The 17857-nt window shown below is 41.7% G+C and overlaps 1 protein-coding gene across 1 annotated transcript in view; it reads left to right on the top strand.

The window, feature by feature from the left end:
* Positions 1-2090: 2090 nt before the first annotated feature.
* The window catches only part of SVEP1 (sushi, von Willebrand factor type A, EGF and pentraxin domain containing 1), a 192694-nt gene continuing 176927 nt past the window's right edge, over positions 2091-17857 (top strand). Inside the window, exon 1 of the mRNA XM_021691133.1 lies at positions 2091-2621. Within this exon, the coding sequence (XP_021546808.1) occupies positions 2091-2621 (531 nt within the window). The remainder of the gene's footprint in view (positions 2622-17857) is intronic.

Here is a 17857-nt window from a genome sequence, read left to right as displayed (position 1 = left end):
TTTTTTTAAAGTCTCAGCTCAAACAAGGTCTTGCTCATTCCCCAGGAGGATTTAGACTTTTCTCCTTCTTGCTCCCCCTTCTCCATTCCTACAGTCATCTTACTGCTTTGTAAATGTTTGCAAATTATATTCTCTTCTGATATCCTTTGAACTTCTGGAGGATTGGAACTGAGTCTTAGTCAATTGAAAACCTCAGGATCTAACATTCTGGCATATGATAGGTGGTCAATAAATATTGTAGAAAAATAAGAGTTTGAAGAACGTTCATGATTGAAGGTGGTGATGATAGAATCAGCATTTATAAAAGACACATTATATTCTAGGCCCTGTCCTAAGAACTTTAGGTTTCTGTGAATAAGTCGTCACAGTCACCGTACCAGACTATTATTATTACTCCATTTTACAGATAAGCAAACTGATGTCAAGGTCATACAATTAGTGAGTGGCAGAGCTGAGATTTCATCCCAGGCAAACTGATTCCAGAAGCCTAACATTTCAACCAATACACTGTGATATTACTCAGTGAAGGAATTCCATTAAATATAGATGGAATTAAATCATCTGATACTAGAGATAGAGGAAACTTGAAGATCACTGAATTCCATCGTGAAATAGATGCAGAAACTGATGCCAAGGATTGGAAGTAACTTAGTTTTGGTGGTTTAGTAACTGCAGGGGCCTTTCTACACAAGACTCCTGACTCCTAGCTGGAATATTTTAACCGAGGTCCTTGCCTCTAATGCAAAGTGTGCTTTTACTTTTGGGATCTTGCTTTGGAAAAACGACACCCAGGTGGCAACTTGTGTTTCACAATAGCTATGTGCCAGGTACCACTCAACGTCAAGGAAATACACCTCTATGGGTCTTGCCTTTTGAAACAAACACATGAGAAGGGACTTGAGATAAAGACCACTCCAACACAGACGTTCTTAGAGGAGGTTTCCCTGACCTCTTCAAGGTCAAGTCTGTCTACCTAAGATCTCCTTCATAGAACTTAGCATTGAGGGCTATAATTATATATATCGTTTGTGGAATATCTGGCTAATGGTCACCTCACTTGTTACCCTGTAAGTTCCCTGGGGACAAGATCCATGGCAATTTTTGTCCCTCATTATATTCTTGGTGTCCTGGCACATAATAGGTGCTCAAAGATATTTGTTGAATGAATGAAGGAGTGAACAAACGAGTGAATAAATAAATGCATGGGTGAAGCAGCAGGACAAATCATCCCCATGCGATGCGTAGGGGTAGATGCAATCCCTACATGGTGTGGTCTGAGGGGGCCCTGAACAATCTACACACACACACACACACACACCACTGATCAGAAATCCCCACCAGGAAAGTCAAACATCTATTTGGTGAGGGTTGTGGGGGCACCGGAGGGGGTAAAAAGAGACACAAAAGGTGAGCAAGCAGTTTTCAAAGGATGCTTTCAACTCGCTGGCCAGTCCGTGTGTGTTTTCCTCTACAAAGTGTTTCCAATTACTGTGGCACTCTCGGTATCTGGATCCATCTCCAGTGAATTCCTCTGCAGCTCCTGCCAGACATATGGGATCAATCAGGGCTTCGGCGCTGGTGCGCTTGCTGCGGGAATGTTGACAGCCTGACAGACGCGGGGTTCTGGTGTCATGGAATCTCCGAGTGGAGATCCTGGCCTGATCCCGGGAGGAGAATGAGAGGGGGAGGAGAGAGATAGAGGCAGAGATAGAGGAAGGAGAGAGGAGAGGGGAGCGGGAGAGACAGAGAGAGGAGGAAGAGAGGGAGAAGGAGGGACGCGGGAGATTTTTCTTGACTGCCCCCTTTCCTTCAAACATTTTATAGGCTTCAGGGAGAGAGGGAGGAGGAGAGAGGGAAGAAAAAAGGCGAGAGCGCGAGGGGTAGAGAGCGCGCGCCTTTCCCTGCGAGCCCCGGAGCCGCGGGAGTCCGCTCGTGTCCCCAGGCTGGGCTAGGAGGGCGCCTAGGCTCCGACCGCCGCCCCGCGCCCGCGCCCGCGCCGCGCACTCCCCTTCGCGAGCCGGGCGGCCGAGCGTCTCTCCGCGCCGGGGCCGACGCCTGCGCTGCGGGCCGGCCGCTCCGTCTCCAGCGCGATGTGGCCGCGCCTGGCCTTTTGTTGCTGGGGTCTGGCGCTCGTTTCGGGCTGGGCGACCTTTCAGCAGATGTCCCCGTCGCGCAATTTCAGCTTCCGCCTCTTCCCCGAGACCGCGCCCGGAGCCCCGGGGCGGCTGCCCGCGCCGCCCGCGCCCGGCGAGGACGCGGCGGAGAGCAAAGTGGAGCGGCTGGGCCAGGCGTTCCGGCGGCGCGTGCGGCTGCTGCGGGAGCTCAGCGAGCGCCTGGAGCTCGTCTTCCTGGTGGACGAGTCGTCCAGCGTGGGCCAAGCCAACTTCCTCAGCGAGCTCAAGTTCGTCCGCAAGCTGCTGTCCGACTTCCCCGTGGTGCCCACGGCCACGCGCGTGGCCATCGTGACCTTCTCGTCCAAGAACAACGTGGTGCCGCGCGTCGATTACATCTCCCACCGCCGCGCGCACCAGCACAAGTGCGCGCTGCTCAGCCGCGAGATCCCGGCCATCACCTACCGCGGCGGCGGCACCTACACCAAGGGCGCCTTCCAGCAAGCCGCGGTAAGGCGCCCGCCCCTCCCGGCTCCGGCCCTCGTCCCAGGGCCCTGCCCATCCTTTGCTGCGGGCTCACCTCCAACCCGGGGTTCACCCTCGGGCAAGCCGCAGCCTGCCCACGTCAGGTCCCAGTGCACAGAATCAGTCATACCTACCTTCCTATTGTTGAGAGGGTCCCGGCGGGTGATGGATTTTAACCGCTTAGCGAGATGGCAGGCTCCTCAGAGTGGTCTCCTTTGAGGGCCGTCTTAGGAAGGGGTCCTTAAGATGCGGTCCACGTTCACACGTGTAGGGACAGACCGTGTCCGAGCTGGAACAGGTGAGTGAGTGTGTGTTATGAAGTGTCTCTAAAGGTAAGACGTAGAGCGAACTGAAGAGTTCCTCAATTCCTTTTTGTGTTACTGTATGCTTTTGATACGCATTTCACTGCATGCGTTTCTTATTTTTACTGAGACCTTTATAGGATTTTTAGCATCTAGAAGAGGAAGTCCGTTTTAGAGGATGGACTTTTACATAATTTAACTTTTTCTGATTACCAAGTAACACATATTCAGTTGAAGAAAATTTGGAACACACAGAAATGTCTGACACATACCAGCATGCCAGTATCTGTGGAATGAATGAAACAGAAAGGAGGAAAAAGGGGGGGGACTATGACCCCATCACCCTTAAAAAACCACTGTTTACATGTTGTTGAACAGTCGCTCAATATGCATATGTGCATACTTTTCACCAAAGTGGTGTCTTGCTGTTTTGTAGCCTACATTTTTCATTTGTTATATCAAAAATTATCTACACTAGTATATTATACATCTAATATAGCTATTAGATATCTACACTAGCTGCATACTATTCCATTGAATACATACACCGTCATTTAATTTACCTGTCACCTGTTATTGGACACTTAGGGTTTTTATTAACTAAGTTATGGTAAACACAAATATTTGTGCACCCTGTTGATTACTTCCTTAGGAAGAATTTCTAAGAGGTTCCTGATTTAAGAATATGAACATTTGTAAGCTTCTTGATACACATTGTCCAATTCTCCCTTGGAGGGTCATGCAAATTTACATTCCCACCAGCAGAGTATCACAGCAGTTAAGTTTGCCATATGGTCACCAATAACGTGTACTATTATTTTAAATATCTTTGCCAATTTCATAGTTGAATAGAGGTATCATTTCAGCAAATTCACATTTTTAGTTTTATTGAGGATGAATATTTTTCAGTACATTTACTGGGCATTTGTATTTTTCCTTTGATACTTACCTGGTCATAATTTTTGCCCATTTTGCACTGACAATATATGTTAGTTTTTTTTTCCTTATTGATTTGTAAAAGCTCTTTATATAGTAAGACTAGTAACTCCTATTTGTATGTGCTGCAAATGTTTTTCCAGGTCACTGCCTTTTACTTTTGTTTATTGCAGTGTTGTTATATGATGTAACATATTCAAATCTATTAAACATTGACCTTAAGATCCCATATTTGCTTATATTCTTAGAATGGCCTTTTCATTTCCCAAATTGGAGAAATGGTTTTCCATTTAACAGTATAATTCATCTGGAACTTATTTTAGTGTATGGTATGACGTAGATATCTATTTTATTTTTTAGTAAATAGTTAACAAGTTGTCCTCGTATCATTTGCTTGAAAGCTATCCATCCTTTTCCAATTTAATCGAATGCCACTTTTATCATCCACTAAATGCTTATGGGTATTTGATCTTCTGACTTTCTATTAATTTGTCTTATCTGTTTATTATTTTTAAGCTTTGCAAAAGCAATTTAATTATAACTTTACAATATATTTAAATATCTGGCAGTGCAAATTCTCCCTTTTTCTTATCCCTTTGAAATCAATTCTTATGTATTTATTACTTAATATGAATTTTTAATTCATTTTCACATATTTCAAATGAAAGCAACCAGGATTTTGATTTCAATAGAGAAAATATCAAATTAAATTGTGGATTACTTATATTTTATAATAATAGTTCCCCCCAAGTCAAAAATATGTCTATATATAACCAGTTCTTTCAGTAAAGTTGTAGATTTCTAGTAATTAAGCCCTGCATATAGTTCCAAATTTAGGCCTAACTATATTCTATTCAGTATCGCTACCATGAATAGCACCTTTTCAAATTCAATTGTAAATGGTTATTCTTATTGTACAGAAACATTGTTGATTTTCTGAATATATCTTCTGTATCTAGATTCTTGCCAAAGTCTATTTGATTCATTTTTTCTTTTTAAATACATTTTATTTTACTGATAATAAATGGTTTATAGAAAATAATCAGACAAATTACCTGTAAATACACTGTAATATTGTGATATACACCTTTCTTGAGTTTTTGCAGTTGTTTAAATAATAGGTATGTTTTTGTGCATGCATAAACAGTGTTTGCCCAAAAGAGGATTATATTGTACATTCTCTTTTCTAACTTGACTTTCTTTTCCACCATATTTTCAGTCTTTCTCCATAATAAGAAATACACCTTTACTTTATCATTTTTCACAGTCACATAGTATTCCACTGTAGAATATGCCTTTATTTTATCATGTAAATACCCATTATTATGTATTTAGGCTATTATAAACAACACCATGTGACTAAATTTTTCTTCATATCTTTAATAATTTCCTCAATGCAAATTTCTAAAGTGGCAGCTATTATTGCATCAAAGAGTATGCCCATTTTTTAAAGCCTTTGGTACATGTGCCAAGTTGTCCTGCAGAAAATCAGCACCAAATTGCACTCCTATGTGCAGCGCCTGGATCAGTACTTAGGATGCAGCCAACATAGCTTAGTGTCACTTGAACACCCCCCAGCCCCCCCCACTTTATATGTGAAAAGTAGAGTCCCATTTGGAATTGCATTTCCTAGTGAGGCTGAACACTTTTCATATATTACTGACCATATATAGCTCTGCTTTTTTGGATATCCATTAAAATATTTTGGGATTATTATCCATTTTTTATTTGAGGGTGCTTCTTTTTCTTACTGATTAGCAAATGCTCTTTGCATTTTTTTTTAAGATTTTATTTATTTATTTGAGAGAGTGAGAGAGCATGAGAGGGGAGAGGGTCAGAGGGAGAAGCAGACTCCCCGCTGAGCAGGGATCCTGATGTGGGACTTGATCCAAGGACTCTGGGATCATGACCTGAGCCGAAGGCAGTCACTTAACCACTGAGCCACCCAGGTGCCCTGTTCTTTGCTTCTTAATGGCATTAACCTTCCTGCTGCTAAGTATGAGGCAAGTAGTTTTTCTAGGTGTTTCTAAATTGCCTTCTGAATTTCTTCATGGTGACAACATCTAGCATTTTATCAATTGATTGAATCTATGTTTCTTTTCATTTGTGCTTTTTTCATTTCCTATGAAGTTTGAAAAGCTTTTGCCTCTAGGAGATGAAGTAACTCCTTAAAGATGCCCCCCTTTTATTGAACTGTTTTACCAGGCAGGGTTCAGTTTTGCAGATCCGGTTCTCTGTTGGCCCCCATTCCAAGTACTCATGAGGTCCTAGGGCTGGCCTTATTCCTGATGTCACCACCCACTCCATCTGAGAAGAACCCTGCTGCATCAGGGAAAAACTTGCCATATACCAGCTCCTCTGTTTGGATTGGCCAGGTTTGCCTGGGGCCTCTAAGTACGTTGATCCAAAACAGTTAAATGGGTAATGAATCGAGTACACACTGCTCGCCTCAAGACCTACTCTGTCTTCAGCTTTCTCCTTCCAAATACTATATCCTGTCTTGGAAAGTGAAATTGCCAGCAAGGTTCCCTGTGCTGTTCTTCAGTCTGGATCCATTTGTAACCTAACAAGGCGAGACTTCTCAAAAGTTGGTGTTCATTGAACTTCCCTTTGATTTTATTTTTCTTTTCTCATTTGGATTATGTGAAGGTGCAGGAGAGGGTCAGCTGGACCCAGTCCCCGGCTAACCTGGAAACTTACGTGTCTTTACGGAACCTCTGATGAGCATTCTTAGGTGTAATTAAAATATGGTATTGGGAGAAAATTGATAGAAGAGGAGTGATGTTTAAAAATGACATTAGTGGAAATTTGCATATGGGTTTCTGCATGGGGATCAGGCAAGCCTGTTTCATTGCAGAATTAGTTTGAAGATTGTAAGCTGTGTAGCTTGAGTTTGGATATGAAACTTAATACATTTCATCAGGGAAATGAGACAGTTCATCAGATTCCCATGTGTGTGCAGAATGGTATTATTGGAACGGACTGTGTTTGTGAGCTGGGAAATTGAAAATCACAGGGATATTTTTGAGGTTGTTAATTACTTTCCCCAGAAAAATTAGTTTTTCAAAACTTTTCCACTTGAAACGAATGTCCACACACTATACACAGGCACAAACACAGGCAGACAAATACACAAGGCACAATAACATAGACATAGATACGTGTTTGCAAGTCCATGACCACCCCTCACAATCCACACACCTTACTCCTCTTATGTAAAAAATCTCAAGATGTAGAATTTCCTTTGCCAGCATGAAATTTGCTGTTAGCTTTCAGCACATATGATTGACTAAACAAAAAAGATAACAGTGGGCTTTATTTTTTTATTCAGTGTCAGAATTGTACAGCTTGATGGGGAGTATATCACATTTTATTTCAATGGATAAACTGCACTGTAGATCTTTTCTTTTTAGACATTATCCGCCAGTGCTCATCAAAGAGTGCAAAGACTAAAGCAGTGAATCTGTAGTTAGCACAGGTCCTTCCAGAAACACAGTCAGTAGAATGGGAGAAGATTTAGCACCTTGAACTTACATGAAAACCTTTTACAAAATAAACAGAAAGCTCTTCAGATTTTCCTTTCCAAGGAGTGACTTTTTCATAACAACTTTTCTTCTTAGTTTTTCTCTCCACCATGTATTTATAAATTGCCTTTCCTAAACTGCATCTTTTGGATTGGCCACGCTATGAATGCAAGGCTGTCCACCTCTTCAGCATTTCAAGTCGTTATACAAGCAGAGCCCCTCATTCCTACTTCACTTTTGCTAAATATCTATTAAACAAACAGCATGAAGCTTCCTTTGAAAAAAAGTTCTGCTTTTCTCCATCGTTCCACAGTTCCAGAAATATGATCCTCTGGTGAGGAATGTGCTGTCTCACCAAAAATTTGAGCTTTAGATGGCCAGGAGACTGGGAAGAGATGGGCAGCAGCTCTTGCTGGCTTTAGGGAAAGAGCATCACTGTGATATGTCCACACTAGTACGTATTCACACCTTTACGAGGAGACAAATCTGCTCTCTCAGCCTTATGGGAAGAAAGGATCTGTTTTTAAGTTTTCTAATAAAATCTGGAGATGTGTGAGATGACACTAGATTAAAACCCTGACGAATAAAATTAGGGCCATTTTGTTATCATACGGTAGACCAATTATAGCCGTTGTGCATTTTCTAGCAGGCTTTCTGATGGCCCAAATGCTGAAGGAATAGGAAGATTTGAGTTTTCCTTTCTTAGGGGAAAGGATTGAAGGGGAGTCATACAATCTACAGTGGATTCAGTTGATCCAAACTCGGAGCATGACTTAGAGGTCTCAAGAATTGCTCACTGATGCAGAAGCTAATTTGTTTCAATACTGAAAAGATACACTTCTAAATGTCTCTCTGGAAATGTTCTCTCTTTTGTGCTGCTTAGGCTTTTAAACAATTCTCCTTTTGCCTTAGTCTTATGTAGGAACTTGTTTTGTCATCCCATCCAAACTATAGAAGTGCGAATGAATGAATGAATTGAAAGAGTCCTCAGTGCATAAAGCAGACTAATAAGAACGTACACCTACTGCTTCTGTTATCATTATTGGCTGCCAGTAGTCTGTTATGTTTGGTTGAAATGTATCATGAGAACTCTTGGTCAAAGACTTGACTGCCTAGACACAGAGAGAGGTTGGACTATTCTGTCCTGCTTCATTTCTGTGGTCAAAGGATAGGAAAGTCTCTCCCATCCCCTACCCCCTGCCATGTCCTCCTGGCTCAGAGAGGATCTCTCTTCATAGCGGCCATGGAATTATTAAATGTATTCATTCTTGATCAGATATGCCTTTAATTTGTGAAGTGATTTATAACTTACAGTGCTTTCATATTAAGATTTTACAGAATCAGTTCTGAAGATTCAAGTTTTATAGGAACAGCATCAGATTCTAGAAGAAGTTATTTAACTAAATGCTAGTCACAAAGCTAAGTAAATGCCACAGACAGAGTCAGTCCAGTCTTCTGACTTGTCATCTTGTCTTTTTCCTCCCCTGCCCACCATTTCCTACATTTGACCATGTTACCTCCATGTCTTGAGTTATATCAAAAGCTAGGGAGAAGTCGAAGATTCCATTTCTAGAGCTGCAGAAGTGTTACATTAAGACATAAAGCCAAACACTCTAGCCCAGAAGACATAAACCATGGTCTTCAGGCCTTTTCATTCAATGGATACATGTCAATTAGACATATGTATATACGTGCATGTTTGTGTGTGTTTATATATATACAATATATTCTCTTTTTTCTCTCTCCCACCCCTCCCATACAATATATTTTCTAATTCTAGCAGATACTTTAAAATCAGAAAATTGCATTTTTTTTAAAAAAATCTGACTTTTTGTCTTACCCTTGACAAATTGGAATATGTAGCAATTCTGGGTGTGATTTGTCTCAACTCATCAGAGTCCCCACCTGGCTCATGGAATTTTCTTTCATTGTCCTTGATTGCTACTCCATGGTCTGACATAGATCAATCATGGGCAGAGCCTGAAGTGGTATAATCCCTTCTAGTTTATCTTCTGAGCTTCCTTTTTACCACTGAATTAGCTAGGAGTAGGTTTAGCTGGCTGTAATTGAAAAATCTAAAGTACCACTGGCTTAAACACAATAAGCATTTATTTCTGTCTCAAACTGTTTTGAAAATTATTAGAGGAGAGCCTGGATGGCTTAGTCAGTTAAACGTCTGCCTTCAGCTCAGATCATGATCCCGGGGTCCTGAGATCGAGTCCTGCATCGGGCTTCTTGCTCAGTGGGGAGCCTGCTTCTCTCTCTACCTCCCACTCCCCCTGCTTGTGCTCTCTCTTTCTCTGACAAATGAATAAATAAAATCTTTGAAAAAATTGTTAGAAAACTCTAATATGGCAGGTCTGTGATGTCTTCAGGGATCCGGAGTCTCTCCTTCAGCTCTCTGCTCCACCATCTTCAGGTCACCTCAGTGGTCTAAGATGGCTGTTGGAGCCTCCAAACATCAGGGGCTTATGCTGGACCCCAGGGATGAGGACAAGGCAAAGACAGTCACATCATTCTTTTAGGAGACTCTGTGGCCATCCACATAATACTTCCATGTAGATCTCATTTGGGACCACTTGGGCTCATGCCCATCCTTGAAGAGGGAGGAGAGGATGGATGCTGAGGAAGTAAGAAGCAGTCTTTGCCATACCAGTGTCAGGAAGAGCCTGCGTCTAACCAGGGGAATTTTGGAAATCCCACTTCATTTCTTCCTCAAATGGCACTGGCCCGACTCAGCTCAAGATGGAAGACTGAGGCCTTGCCTAACTGAAACATCTTTGCCCTTGTGCTCCATTAAACATCTTTTAATAAAAACTATCAAAGTTCCAGAGCAATCCATTTAAATTTTGGCAACAAAAACTACTTATGTTCGTTTCCCAGGAGCCAGAAGTTTCTAAATAATATGGCATCCACTCCCAAATAAAATATTATACTGAAAGTGATGGGGGGAAGATGCATACTACCAAATAAAATCAATATTTTTTGTCATTAATTTAGTAAACGCAAGTTAACGTTTCTCAGGAAAACATGGTGCTTCTTTGGCTTTTCTAGAGTAAGCTGTCAGGTTAAGAGACCTCTCCATTACAAGGAATTTCCTGTTCTGTATTGTGTCTGCCTTTCCCTGATTTTTGAGACTGTTCTCTAAAGCTCCCCGGGCCATATGAAGAATGGATTTCTGGCGTAGACTCTGCTTACATACAGTAACCTGCTCTGCTTTGGAGGCCAGTTGTGGATAGGGAAAACTCTGAGAGCTGATGATGTATGTTGGATGTGTTACAGTGCTTCACTTGAATGATAGTGGTCAGAAGGTGAAATCTGCAACACATTAGTAGGTATATTTTCTTATCAATCTTCATAAAAAGATTTTTTTTAAAGATTTTATTTATTTATTTGAGAGAGAGAGAATGAGAGAGAGCACATGAGAGGGGGGAGGGTCAGAGGGAGAAGCAGACTCCCTGCCGAGCAGGGAGCCCGATGCGGGACTCAATCCAGGGACTCCAGGATCATGAACTGAGCCGAAGGCAGTCGCTTAACTGACTGAGCCACCCAGGCGCCCTTCATAAAAAGATTCTTAAAGTATGCATCTTCTTTGCTATCTGTCCTTCTCATGAGGTCGTCCAAGCGTTGCTGTTTTATTTATGTGAAGAGTTAAGCAATAAAGATTTTTCGAATTCAGAGCATATATTTCTTTCAGAGCTGCAGGGATCATGAAAGCTGTACACTTGAGGATAGATTCTCATTATTATATATGTTGCAGTGGTGCTAGCGACCTTGTTTCTAGATGTGAATACATGTAATCCAAAGTTAAGGAAAAAATACCTTACACACTATTAGTAGAGAGAAACATTTTAAAGCAAGTTCGTTGCAGGACCTATTCCATGATTGAATCATTTACTAAGTAAACTAACCTTACTAAAACTAACTTTACTAGTAACTAACTTCACTAAAGTTAGTTTACTTAGTAAATTTACTCAGTCACTGAATAAGTAAAGTCCAAGTTGGCCGTTTTTCCAGCTGTAAGTTGCTGCTAGAGTATATAAAATGTATTTTGAGATACATGCATTCGACACACTATTTCCCTCATTCCTGCAGAACCGCTCCTAATAGCCTTCATTGTGTAATGCCCATCCTGCCACACCTGGTTATAGGTTGTATTAGCTGCTAATGCAAAATGTAGGGTTTTTTTTTTAATTTCAAAGATGATATTTTAAAATGTATATACATGTATGTGGTTAAAATACATACACTTTAATTTTTTCAGATACGAACTTTTTCAAATTTTCATTAGCTCCACCTCTAAACTCAAGTGCATCCGTACTTCCTTATGTGTATTAGAGTAAGGGTCTCTGCCCTCAGCCAAGGAAGACCTTCCCCCAAGTCTTTCCCCCTTCTTTCTTATGTCTTCAAGCTCTTCCTCTCAATGTAGAACATTCATAATACATCTCTATATTTAAAACTTGGTAGCATGTTTCCAGAGCAATATGGTAAATTGTCAGTATGTTTACAGAGTCTTCAAAGTAAAAAAAACTTTAAGTAATTACCAATCAAAGAATTTCTTATAAAATACAAACTTAAGACATACTCAAAGATTCTGTAAAAGTATACTCATCCCAGCATTACTTGAAATAGGAAAAAATTAGAAACAATCTGGCTGTGGTTTGGGAGGGCTCAGTAAATGATACCTTTCTTTACCTCTCCTGAGTTCTAGATCAATTGAATTAGAATACACCATAAAAGGTGGGTGGAGAGTCAGACATGCTCTTGTCCCCTGCTCGTGGAGAATGTGGCTTAGGTGCACAGCTTCCTAATATTGAATCTTGAAATTAAATGGACTTGCCTCCCCAGGAGTAGACAGTTCTGGGCACATGGGAGCTTGCCTTTGTAAAACTGAGAGTGCTCTTTCCCAGAAGCCAAAGGCTAAAGAGAAGGGGAGAAGGAGCAGCTGGGGAAACGCTCTTCTTCAGAAGAGTGAGAAATGGTGGTGTAGGGGGCCAAGGAGTAACTGGTGGCTGACACTCGACACAGAAACTAGAGGCAGTAACCACCACGTTCCAACAACTCAAGACAATTTAAGAAAATACTATATCTACACTGATATGTATTATAGTCAATAAAATCATATTTTAAAAAACTATTTAATGACATAATAAATCAGCCAAATAACATTAAATGAGCTGAAACTCTCTGTGGGTGTTTACCATCAGTATGTAGAACTGCATATATAACATAGGTCCAATCTCATTAAATATACACAGAAAAAAAGCTGGGAAGAAAAATTTTAAAATATTAACAGAAGTTATCTACAGGTAGTATATTTACCTATTTAAGTATATCCATTTCTACTGCTTTTGAAAAAAGTAGGTTACAATGAACGTGTACTGCATAGTAGGAAGTAAAAGGTGATTGAAGACCTGCCTTTAGGGTATCTGGAAGCATAGCCTGAAGTGATTGGGCTCAAGTATGAAAATCCTTTTATGTTTCAGCTTTTATCTTAAATATTCAGGAGAATATTGTGTTTTATTCTCCAATACAGCTCTGCTTTAAGAAATAGAATGACACCTTAGGGTCACCTGGGTGGCTCAGTCAGTTAAGTGTCCAGCTTTTGATTTCGGCTCAGGCCATGATCTCAGGGTCATGAGCTTAGAGCCCTGTGTGGGGCTCCTTACTCAGTGGGGAGTCGGCTTGAGATTCTCTCTCTCTCTGCCCCTCTCCCCCACTCTCTCTCTCAAATAAATAAATCTTTTAAAAAAGGAAATAAAATGACACTTTCACTGATTATCAAGGAATCGAAATGATACAGTTCTAGTCTTTTCTTCATCAGGTACCCAAGGCTGTAGCGTTGTCTCTAAGGGCTGGAGAATCATACTGGGTTAAAAGCACTCACTCCAGCTGGCCTTCTCCTCTCTCCCGGTGCCACACTGGATCTTGAGAATCCAGACTCACATACAACTCTGCACACAAGATAGTGGGTTTTTTTTTTTTTCATTGCTTGGTGAGCTGGTTATTCACTGAGGAGAGGAGCCTGGACATCTGGCCATGATGTGATGCAGAGCGGGGTGTTGAGGCTGCAGATGGTAGAAGAAATTGGCTCCATCACCTTGCTGAGAGGTCAGGAGAATGTGGCCCTCCTTTGTCTTGTCACACACGGAAGGGGACGCTGACCCACTGCCCTGTCAGTGTCTCTCACTCTTGTGGGTAATCCTCATCAAAGAACATTCTCAAGGAAGAAGGACTCTAACCCTTTAGTGTTATCACATGTAAATGAAACGATTGCCTCAAAGGACCCATTTTCCTCAATTCTCTAACTCTCAAGCTTCATTTTTTATTGTGTTTTTTTTTTTTTTTTTTTTGTCCTGTGCAGTAAAAGACCGTCTGTTTGCCTGCTGTTGCTGATGGAGAATGTTCAGGCACATTCAAATGTGTTGTTTGATGGTGTGTTTTGATCCTGGCATTTCTCTCAACTTGGCTCACATATTTTGACCTACACCAGTTGGGTCATATCTGCAAGCCTTGTCACTTTAACCCTATTTTATAGGCTTTACCTTTCCAAATGAATCTGAAATTCACTTTGAAAGAAGTTAAGCAATTTTTGTGTGTTTTTCACATTACTGTTTCTAGCCAAGATTGCTCTCTTTTTAGTCACGATTTCTTTCAAAATATGCATGCTTGGCTTTTAAATGTTGCTTCAAAAGTAATGATTTCAGGCAGTTATTGTTGGAATCTCCTAGCAATAAAGATACCAAAGTTTAGGCATTTTGTATCTGGTCATTAGTGAAAATCTGTATTTTAAATACGCATCTGCAACAGGATGTTATGTGGGACTCGCTGTTGTCCCAGATTTGGCACCAGGATCCATGGCTTAACCTAAAGAACACTGATCATTGCACATTTTAAAGAGAGCCACCAATAACTGAGAATGATATATTCGCTCAGAGTTCACAGACTGCAGAAGAGACCCTACCCAATCAATCCCCCCTCACCTCTTGCCCAGCACCCAACTCTAGTCTATACCAGGAGAGAATTTGGGAGCAACAGATAAATAGAGACAGAGAAGCAGAGCAGGAATCTTTTTTTTTTTTTTTATCTTATTATGTTATGTTAGTCACCGTACAGTACATCATTAGTTTTTGATGTAGTGATCCACGCTTCATTGTTTTTGTATAACACCCAGTGCTCCATGCAGTACGTGCCCTCCTTAATACCCATCACCGGGCTAACCCATCCCCCTACCCCCTCCCCTCTAAAACCCGCAGTTTGTTTCTCAGACTCCATAGTCTTCCATGGTTTGTCTCTCCCTCTGATTTCCCCCCCCTTCAATTTTCCCTTCCTTCTCCTAATGTCCTCCATGCTATTTCTTATGTTCCACAAATAAGTGAAACTGTATGATAATTGACTTTCTCTGCTTGACTTATTTGACTTGGCATAATCTCCTCCAGTCCCATCCATGTTGATGTAAAAGTTGGGTATTCATCCCTTCTGATGGCTGAGTAATATTCCATTGTATATATGGACCACATCTTCTTTATCCATTCATCTGTTGAAGGGCATCTCAGGTCTTTCCACAGTTTAGCTATAGAGCAGGCATCTCTTGGGGAAAGCAGTGTTCATACTGAAAGCAGATCTCTCTGTCCCTCACGTAGTGCTCTCCTTTCCAGCAACTCCGCAAAGAGACCAGCATTTTATATACTGGTTGGAAATTTACTTGGGCAGAAGCTTTCATTTTTCTCTCTGCCGATTTCATGGAGAAGAAGTAAGCCAGAGACACGGCCAATGTCTCCGTTTTGGGTTCGCCAGCAGCAGAACCTGAGATGAGGATTCAAGAGCAATTTGCTTCTTTGGGAGGTGATCCTAGTAAACATTGAGGACACGAGACAGGGAAGGGAACCAACAACAGAAAAGGTAACTAGTGTTGAACTCCACCGGGGAGTGGGGGGGGCCTGGGGCAGTGTAGAGTTCAAGCCTTAGAATGACCACAACTGAGAGGGATCTGTGGCACTTAGAAACCAACTCTCATCTGTCACTGTTGAGAGGGGCTCCGAGGAGGGTACCAATTCTGTCACCTCCCCTGCGAGTGGGCAGAGTGGTCTCCAGGCACCAAAGCAAGCCCTCCGATGAAGAGATACAGATGCTGGCAGTTGGAAGTCTGGGATGTGCAAACAGAGAGGTGTGGACAGGGCCTGCTGTTGGAGGCAAGAAGGAGTCTCAGAATGGCCTGCCCTATCAGCACATTGCAAAGCCAAGAGGTGTGACTTTTCCGTGAGTGAAGGAGAACCACAGAAAGGAGCTGGAATTAAGTCACTTGGTTGCCCACTAAGCAAGACAACTCCAGTAGTCAGAAGTTATGTAGACTCCTGGAAGTGGGATCTGGGGAAAGGTGGGGAATTCTCTAAAGAACATACAGAGGGCGAGCATCTGCTGGTCCACAAACTTGGAAAGCCCCAGTGGCTTTTTCTTTATTTCTTTTCACTCTTTGCTCTTTCGAAACTTCCTTTTTCTCCTACAGTTTCAAGGCATAAGACCTACTATCAGAATTTAGTAGGCAGACATTGTTGAAGTCCTAGCAACAGAGAATTTTGCAGGGATTTGCAGAGTAATCGGTATTCACCTATTTGACATGTTCCCAAAATGTGGAGAAATACTGTAGGGACATATCTGATTAAATAAGGGAATTAGAGGGAAACATTTTACGTAGTTCCATCGTAGCACTTGTTGTGGAGGTGATGCCTGTCTCCTCTCTGCTTGACAAGGACAGAGATCCCATCTTATTTGATTTTATGTATGCTCCAGGATAGAAAATGATATTCATTATAACCTTGGAGTTTCTGGAAAAGACATATCTTTGGATATTTAGCATTTTAAATTTTAGTGTATCAAAGAGAGTATTGTGCTTCTGTGATTTCAAACTAAAACGAGGATGGTCATGACATCTTCTCAAAGGACTGTTTAGGGGATGCTTGACTTTTCAAATGATGGATTTTAATAATTTCAGCCAATTCACTCTTCAGACCACTTTCTCCAGGGAGCAATAGGAGGTGATGAGTAGAATCTCAGGCAGGTGTGACTCCCTACGTTTTTCCCCCTAAATCTGATCAAGGAGGCCAACCACACAGCACCTCTGTGGAGAACTCCATGCAGTGAGTTCAGAAGGGAATCTGCAGGCATCTGAATTGTGAACTCACATCCCCTCTCCACATCACTGTCCACACTGCCCTTTGCAATGTCATCCTCATAACAGCAAAGGTCAAGTAGTTACTTTGCTGTTCCTCTGCCCAGGGCATTATCTACTCCTTCCTGGCTCTGGTGGGATCCTATGGTCATTGGTTAGAGAGTTGTAATTTTCCCAAATCCCCTGACCTATCCTCTCAGCCTCCACAAATAGGATTATTTGTTTTCATTCACAGCTTTGAACAAAATGTTGGTTCCATTGTCTGGTTTATCTACTTGACAGACATATTCCAGCAATGGTGATAAGTGATTACTTGCTCGTCGGGTACCATTCTAAGCCCTTTTCCCCATATGAAGTCATTAATTCATTAAATCCTTGCAACAGCAAAGTCTCCCCCAGTAGGTTAGTATTATTATCCCCTAAGTACAGATGAGGGAAGCGAGACAAAGAGAATGTAAGTAACTTGACCAAAGTTATACTGCTGGTAAGTCAAGGTACTGGAATCCACATGCGGGCAGTCTGAGCCAAAGTCTGAATCCTTAACCACCAGGTAGGACTACCTGTGCTATATTGTCTGAAGATCTGGTAGGTGCAGGGTCCTCTGATACATACTCATCATTGAAGTTCATTGCAAAGACGTGAGGCAGAAAAGGCAGCCGCAATGCGGACTAGGTCTGTGGTGACTAAGCAGAAGGCCACATGGAGCAGATGCAGGAGCAGGAGGAGTGAACATTTGGAGACTGTCATTTGAATGGACACTCTCTAAACACCTGCCAGTCCCAAGTGATCACCCTTATCCCCCACCCCCTTGATCCCCATTCAGTCCAGGACTCTCATATGCCACTTTTGTACAATATACTTTCATTGGCTTGCATCTCCCACCTCATGTGCCTTAACAGATATGTCTACCAGCCATTGCAGAGACCAAGGCACTGAGACAGTGGAAGATCATTTTCTGTTTGCAACACATCTACCTCTGTCCTCTTCATTTATCTAGTTCCTGTGTTCTTAGCTTTCTCTAATCCGTGACCAGTTCTCAACTTCACACTCTTGATTAAAGTACAATATGTCTCAACAGAATTCATTTTTCTAGTCCTAGGTACATCTAGTCCTTCTTTCAAATTATCGTATAGCCTAAACTTAGATTTATAAATTTATATGCCAAACCTCCGCACAAAACTTGGTCTTCCAACTAAATTCAGTTTTTCTTAATCTGGGATACACAATATTCCCATGCGTCATAATATTCCTGTTTTTCTTTTTCATATGCCATCCCATTTCACAAAAGAA

Source organism: Neomonachus schauinslandi, chromosome 13 (assembly GCF_002201575.2).
Source record: "Neomonachus schauinslandi chromosome 13, ASM220157v2, whole genome shotgun sequence".
NCBI classification, from domain to species: domain Eukaryota; kingdom Metazoa; phylum Chordata; class Mammalia; order Carnivora; family Phocidae; genus Neomonachus; species Neomonachus schauinslandi.
This window is presented reverse-complemented; position numbering and strand designations above follow the sequence as displayed.